Below are 7,752 nucleotides of genomic sequence, written 5' to 3' on the forward strand. Positions count from 1 at the left end.
CCATCATGTTTCTTAGTGGAGAATCCATCATTATTGTTCTTAGTGGAGGGCCCATCATGTTGTCTTAGTGGAGAGCTACCATCATTGCTCTTCATAAGAGGCCTCACAAGAGGCCCCATTGAGGCCCCACAACGCGGGCCCCACAACGCGGGCCCCACAACGCGGGCCCCACAATGTGGGCCCCCGGTTGATTCAATTTTAAACAAATGTTCAATGCGGGCCCACCAAACGGGTACAAATTCTCCCTTGCTCGGATTCTCACGAATAACCCTTCTCCGCACTTTAGCGAAAAAAATCAGAACAATGCAGAAATGACCAGAAAGATTTGAGAAAGCGTAAGGGACGAACACCGGAATAGAAAACATTGAAAAATTGACAGCGAAACCCTAATTTCTTTTTTAATCAAAGCAGAGCAAAATGGGGTGTCTACAAAATGTAATTTTCCATTACAAATTTTAAAGGATGAGAACATCAATGCAGGGGGTGAAAATATCATCAAAAAGCGATAAAGTTGCCCGGCCACTTTTCACATCAAATCACGTCATAAGGGGAGCGCATGCGTATCTTTTGGATAATAATGGCTCATGTCTCTTTTGGTTTAGAATGGCGACGTTATTGAACATTTAATTATTTCCCACATCTCTTTTGGCTTAGAATGCCGCCGGAATATCAAGTATGCCTCCGGATTCAAGAAACATCCATCGTTCAAAGATATCAAGTATGCCACCGGATTTTAGAGTACGCTGCCAGATTATCGAGTACATTGCCGGATTTTTTGGGTTCAAACATGTGTTCCAAACGCATTGAATATGCCGCCGGAATATTAAGAAGTACGCCGGCGGAAAGAGGGTGTAAGTGGAAATAGAGTGTACGCCGGCGTAAATAATGGGTACGCCGGCGGAATCTCATACAGAGAGGCGGTATTATTAGAAGACGCCACCGTTCCATATTGATGTCAACGTGTCGTGGATCCGACCGTCTATGCATATTGGCAACGACCAAGATTAAAACGAACCCAAGGGATTCTGGGTTCAAAGAAAGATTTCAAATCCAAACCAAACCAGCTGTGTATAGAGGCGCCAGGGTTCCAAAAAAAATTTCAACACGTGTAAAGCATCCATCCGTCTCTAGTTATTTCTGATGGCCAAGATAGAAACGAACCCAATGTTCTGTCATTTCAAATACACATTCAGACGAACCAATAGAAGCCTTGTGAATAGGGGTGGCAAAATTGGCCGAACTGAACCGAAACTGACCCGAAACCAAACCAAAAATTCGGTTTTGGTTTGGTTAAACCAAACCGATTCAAATTTTGGTTTGGTTCAGTTTGGGTGTCAAACCGAACCGAAACCAAATCGTTGCCCCTGATTTCCATTGATTATGAGTAAGGGGTGGTAAAATTGGCCGAAGTGAGCCGAAACCGAGCCAAAACGAAGACCAAACCGATTCAAATTTCGGTTTGGTTCGGTTTGGGGTCAGACCGAACCGAAATCGAACCATTGCCACCCTTACTTGTGAGGCGCAAATTTAATGGGCAGTAATGAAAAAGGAAGCTCCTTCGTATTTATGTTTATGTCAGAAGGGTATTGGGGCTTTTCCCCACTCCCCTTCGAATATTTTATGCGTGTTTTAAAAGGTACCCGAAATCCGCAATTGCTTGAAACTATTACACTTATTCCGTACTTTTCTCTCGTTTTATTTCTTCCCAAGTCTCACCCCAAAGTTCGAGAACGACATTTTTAACGATCCGAAACAAAAATATCCACGAATGGGATCGTGCGATCTTTATCGCTCAATAAAAGAGGTTTTGCCTGATATGACCACCCTCTTTTGTTTGTCTTTTCCATATTAGAAGATAAAGAGAAGAAAAGAAACTCTATAAAAAAAACAGAGAAAAGTGGGTTGAAAATTTAAGTTAGGGGTGCTTTTGATAATCCCATGTTAAGTATAGTGGCAATTTGGGCCTGGTCTATATCTGCCAGTCAAAGTGAAAGAAAATGAGGTGAATCACAAGTTGTGGTAGTTAATGAAAAGGTTAGGTGCACCATGCCATCTCCCCCCATTATATCTCCTCTCTCCCATCCATTACCAAACACACATTTCAACTTCCGTTTCTTCTCCTCCTTAATTTTCGTTCCTTCACTTCTCTCTGCAAATCCATCTTCTTCTGCTTTCTTTCACTTCTCCCAACAAAATCTAAGAAAATCAACGCCACCCAGTATGTCTCTCTCTCTCTAAACCTGTATTTTTTTTCAGAAAGTACAGTATGGCCCACATCATATTGTGATCCAAGCCGTCCACAACTTATAGGTTGTGCCCAAAAATTGTTTCCATAAGATGATCCTAAGCCTCCGATCTAGAGAAGTTTCCATATATAGATCAGAGGAGTACGATCATCCTATGGAAATTATTTTGGGGGCAAAAACTATTTACGTTTGGCCCAACAAATGGACGTTTTGGACCATCCTATCATGTGTCTGGAATTGCTAGGCAATTTTGCGTAAAGCCATTGTATGGCTCACTTTTGGAGGAGAGAACAGCCACAGGCTCACTTTTTAGCGAATTTTGTCTTATTCATTTAATTCATCCCCGTTACCTCCTAAAATAGTGAGCTACAAAGTGGCTTTCCGCAAAATTTGCCTGGCAAAATTTTGGTATTAAGCCTCTAGCTCAATGGTAAAGGCTTTGTTCTTCAATCTGGAGGTCGGAGGTTCAATCCCAGCTTACCTAGCAAATCCCCATACTTATCTACATTCTACACCCTTTGGCTTGCATTAACTAAAATTAAAGATGCTAGTTTTTAGGGCGATATTTTTTCGCCCCTATGTAGTATTATGCGCCCCCTTTTTAACGTGATTTGACGTCAAAAAGCGTTAAAGTTTGCCCACACTTCAGGTTAACAGTGGGGAGCATCATCCTCCAGGGGGCAAAAAAATCATCTCCCTATTTTTTATCATATTGTTTTTTTATTATTGTGTTTGTGTGGCAGTGAGCTCTGAAATGGTGATGGTGGATGAAATTCCTTTCCCTCCGACTATCACGACGACCAAGCCATTGACGCTTCTCGGTCATGGTAATAATTTCTTTTAATTTTAGTATTTCATTTTTTAATTGGAGATTTTTACATATAAATCCTTAATTTTCAAAATATTTCCCAACCAGTCACTAAAAAAGTATATGAAATGTCCAAAATGTTTAATTTTGGGGACATCCTTTCCAGAGAAACCATTCATTTTTTGGGCTCCATCATAAATAGTTTGTGCTCCGAAAATGATAAAGGAAGTGACACATTCGCCTCCCTTTTTTACTTGGGACAGCCCCATTTAGTGTTTCTGTGACTACTCTTTTACACTAGAGGAGGCTGTCCCAAATAAAAAAAATGGGGCGAATCTATCATTTCCTAATCATCTCCGTAGGAAGATCCTAACCCTCTGATCTGTATAGGTTTCTATATGGGGCAGTGATATCCGCCCCCACCCCTCATGGATATTCTCTCCCCCCCCCCCCCCCAACAGTTTTCGTTAACTTAAACTGTTAACTTCACTGAAGGGGGGGAGAAGCAACCGTTAACTCCAAAAGCATAAAAGTTAACGATTTCTGTTAGGGAGGTGGGCGGGTGAATATGACACCCATTATATATGGTATCAAATTGATATTTTATGCTTGTTGCTATTGTACGCTTATGATTATCGTGCGCACGCAGGTATTACCGACATAGAAATACATTTTCTCCAGATAAAGTTTACTGCAATAGGGGTATATTTGGAACCAGAAATCGTGGGGCATTTACAGCAATGGAAGGGTAAAACAGGAAAGGAGCTCACCCAAGACGACCTCTTCTTTGAGTCTCTTATCTCAGGTAAGGGTATTTTGGTCATCAAAATTTAAAAGGGTACAACTTGGTTTGGATTAGTGGTGTCAACGGGCCGGATTTGGATTCCATACATCGCAATCAATTCGGACCCTAATTTGTTCCGATCCTAATAATTCCTTCGATCCTAGGGGTGCAACTTGGGTCGGGCTCAACCCGGATACGTTCCATCTGATTTTTGGCTCGGGTTGGCATTTCCAATTAAGGTTGGAAAAAGCTAACTCGATTTAATTTCTGGTTGAGTTAGGGTTGAGAACTTGGGTAGTCCGACCCTAATACAACCCCATCCCCTTAGTTTTAATGTGATTTTATTGCGACCCAAATCCCGCCCACCTCATCCCCATATCTTTCTATTTTTTTGAATTTTTGCCCAGGCCCACCCGAACAACCCAACCCAATTTGGATAATTGGGTTAGGTTTCAGAGATTTCGAAGAGGTATGGGTTAGAGTTGACCCTCTTCAACCCGAGGTTTGGGTTGAGTCAGGTTAGGGTTGAAGTAATGATACCTTGGATTAGGTTAGAGTTGACTATAACCTGACCTTAGCATGTCCCATAGTGACCTTAATCTATTCCATACCAGGCTGGGTCCACGTAGAACCGTACCTAGGCAGGCCCCCACTTAACTTTATAAGATTTTCTTTTAATTTGTACGAATTAATGTTACAATCCATTACAAAAATATCCCTATAAGTTTTAAAAAAAAAAGTTATACTAAATCATACAAAGCAAGTGAGGGTATTTTTGTACTATTCAGAGCTACTCAAATCTGAACATACCGCAAAATCCTGATTCTGGATTCATAATTTTTTTTTGGACCCTAATTAGATCCTTAAATATAGCAGTGTAAATGATTTATCAAAGTAAAATTAGTTTGGGAAATGATAAATGCGTCCCTTTTCATCACTTGGGACACCCAGCTGCATTGTACAAGGAATGAAGTGACCTGATTGCCATGTACAATTCAGCTGGGTGTCCCAAGTGATGAAAAGGGGCGCATTTATCATTTCCCATTAGCTTTCTCATCCATTTTAATCGAAATGGATCTAAGGATCCACTGGACTGTCCAGGTCCATTGACACATTAGTCTGAATGGTCTGAGATTCCGTCAAAATTGGAGTGGACTCAGCACATCCATCCCAATTTTTACAAGACTAAAAGCTCAACCATATGAATCCATAATCTTGCACCCGATTAGCGACCCATCGGGCAATGAGATAACCTAGTTCTGCAAATGGGCCTGGGCACTAACCAGCATATTGGGACCGCCTGATTCAAATTGCGTCAAGCTCAGCTTTGAGGCTCGTTTAAATATTGTGCTAGATGTGAGCCTTGTTTATATGATGAAAACCACACACAGCTGGTCCTAAATCATCAAACAAGTTTTAATTTGGGCCAAACATAAGGCCCATTTAAAACTGAGCCAGGTTTTGGCGGGCCTTATTCTAGAGTGATTAAATTGTTTGTCATGTTAACATGTATTTATCTATTTAGGGTTTAGGGTTTGGGGTTTAGGGTTTGAGGTTTAAGATTCTGGTTTTAGGGTTTGGGGCATCTATGTAATTTCAAGGATTATGAAGAAAGGACTTTCTAACTAAATTTAGAAAGTAGCCTTTAGTATATTTAAATATTCCATTTTTTCTGAATTTTAGAATAATTAAATCATTTAGTCATGTTAAAATATTTATTTCTCATTAATATACTTTGCAGCCCCTGTCGAAAAATTCTTAAGAATTGTTGTGATAAAAGAGATAAAAGGCTCTCAATACGGCGTGCAATTGGAAAGCGCTGTGAGAGATAGGTTGGCGGCTATCGATAAATATGAAGAAGAAGAAGAGGAAGCATTGGAGAAAGTCGTTGAATTCTTTCAGTCCAAATATTTCAAGAGGAACTCAGTCGTCACTTTTCATTTCCCGGCCGCGTCCCACACTGCAGAGGCAAGCAATTTTGACGAATTCTAATAAATTTCCAAAATTATTACAAATATTTTTTTTTATATTTAAGAACAGAAAATTGTAAATATTATTAATTGGTCTTGCAGTCTCTTCAGTCTAACTTGTAGCATATTCACAAATATTTCTGACATTTTCACAAATGATACTTACGCCCCTTGTATCACCAGGGACACCCATTTGCCAGTATACTCTGCAATCAAAGCCATTGGATTTTTCTAACATAAAGTACATTAGCCCCCTTTTGCCATTGATACACTGATGCTGGGTGTCCCTGGTGATCAAAAGGGGCGTAAATATCACTTCCCTTTCAAAAAATATTGCAGTATTTTGTAATTTTTTGTTAAAAACAAGTAAATCCCAATATTTTCCAAGATTTTGAAAATTCATCAAGACATCTTCATATTTTAAGTTTTTAGTGGTAAATATAATGAAATACTGCGTAAATTCATGATATTTTTTGTTGTCCTAATTTAGTTCTTAAATTTTATATTTTTATATATTTTAAGGGAAATGATTTCAGCGCTACCATGTTTTGATAAAGATGCACGACGCATCATGTCGTTTAGTATTTAAAGGCTCGTAAAACCTTTTTGAGAGCTGTAATATACTTCTGACAGCCCTTTAAATACTACACAACAAGATGCTTCAGGACGTCGACATTGGCCAAAGAGGAGATTAGGCGGCAGTATCATTCATAGAGAACGGATTAAATCCAGACCCAAAGTGATGTCCCGTTCCCCTTCCAGTATGCTTCGCGCATCTTTATCAGAACATTATAGCGTTGAAATCATTCCCCTATTTTAAATAAGGAGGTGATAAATTAGCCCCACCTTTCTTTTAGTTAGGACAGCCCCCTCTAGTGTATTTAAGACTACTCTTTTACACTAGAGAGAGCTGTCCCAAGTAAAAAAAGAGTGAACATATCATTTCCCTTTAAATATTATATATTTTTTATTCTTCCTATATAAACCTGAAAATAACAAAAGAAATTAAAATATTACCTAAAAATGCCCCAGACAAATAGTTGTGCTTGACTTGTAGGCCTCCTCGAGGCCACACTAGAAATTACTATATATTAATTTTGTGGGTTTTCTTTGTGCAGATCGGATTCGTGACAGAGGGAAAAGAGGAAGTGAAAACCAAAGTGGAAAATGCTAATGTTGTGGAAATGATCAAGAAATGGTATTTGGGTGGGAGCAGGGCAGTGTCTGAAACAACTGTTGCATCCTTGGCCAGTGGTTTGGAAGCTTTGTTGTCTCAGTGAATGTACTCTTCTTAGTGCCTTTGTAAAGGGATCTCTGTTATCCCCACATGTTTCTCCTCCTAGTGAGTGCTTAAATAAGATTGTTTGAAGAGCTTCCCTATTATGGTCTGAACCAATTTGGTTTTCTTTCTTATAAGTTCCTGCTTACCTAAAAAAAAAGAATATTAGGATTTGAGTCTTTTCACAATTGATCTGCTGAAAAATGGAGAAAAGAAATAGAGATCTGTTGGTATTTACTGTAGCTTGATTTCACCACATGAACATTAACAATCAAAGACTTCTATATATTGTTTTGAGGAGCATATATGTTGCATTCCCTAATGTGATTTTGCCGTCTGATCTACAGCTCTCCACCCATGGATTGTAGCCCAATTCGGAGACTATTCTCCCCCATTTTGCTTCTTTAGTTGATGAACCATAGAGTTAATTTGAACTACAAGAGCTTGGAAAAGATGTCCAATACTCAAGGCCCCTCCTCAATTCATCATTTGTAAAACGAAGTTTCAATACATCAAACAATATGAGAATGGAAAGATTCAAAGACTACTTAAAATGGGTTGTTGCATTCCTTTTCGGTGCCTGCGTTGTATTTAGATGTTGGAGCAAGGCAAGCCCAAGGAACATATAGGTTATCTTCCAGTTCCAACTCAGCCGGCATCTTGCT

The 7,752-nt window shown here is 39.4% G+C and overlaps 1 protein-coding gene across 1 annotated transcript; it reads left to right on the forward strand.

Annotated features, from left to right (window-relative positions):
- The first annotated feature begins 2,031 nt into the window (after positions 1-2,031).
- Positions 2,032-7,390, forward strand: CHIL (Chalcone-flavanone isomerase family protein). Its single transcript, XM_077376739.1, has 5 exons — positions 2,032-2,218; positions 2,990-3,073; positions 3,704-3,859; positions 5,580-5,806; positions 6,927-7,390. Exons 1-5 carry the CDS (start codon positions 2,047-2,049, stop codon positions 7,086-7,088), a joined length of 801 nt encoding a protein of 266 aa, XP_077232854.1. The 5' UTR covers positions 2,032-2,046; the 3' UTR covers positions 7,089-7,390.
- The last annotated feature ends 362 nt before the right edge of the window (positions 7,391-7,752 follow it).

Source organism: Tasmannia lanceolata, unplaced genomic scaffold (assembly GCF_043159265.1).
Source record: "Tasmannia lanceolata isolate RefF3 unplaced genomic scaffold, GAP_Taslan_0.1 ptg000002l, whole genome shotgun sequence".
Lineage (NCBI taxonomy): Eukaryota > Viridiplantae > Streptophyta > Magnoliopsida > Canellales > Winteraceae > Tasmannia > Tasmannia lanceolata.

What these genes read in the sequence shown, in the direction of transcription:
- CHIL (XM_077376739.1), top strand. Translation starts at nt 2,047, where the DNA reads ATGCCATCTCCCCCCATTATATCTCCTCTCTCCCATCCATTACCAAAC. An exon ending in AAGAAAATCAACGCCACCCA is followed by an intron (nt 2,219 to 2,989) that starts GTATGTCTCTCT and finishes TTTGTGTGGCAG; the next exon opens with TGAGCTCTGAAATGGTGATG. An exon ending in ATTGACGCTTCTCGGTCATG is followed by an intron (nt 3,074 to 3,703) that starts GTAATAATTTCT and finishes GTGCGCACGCAG; the next exon opens with GTATTACCGACATAGAAATA.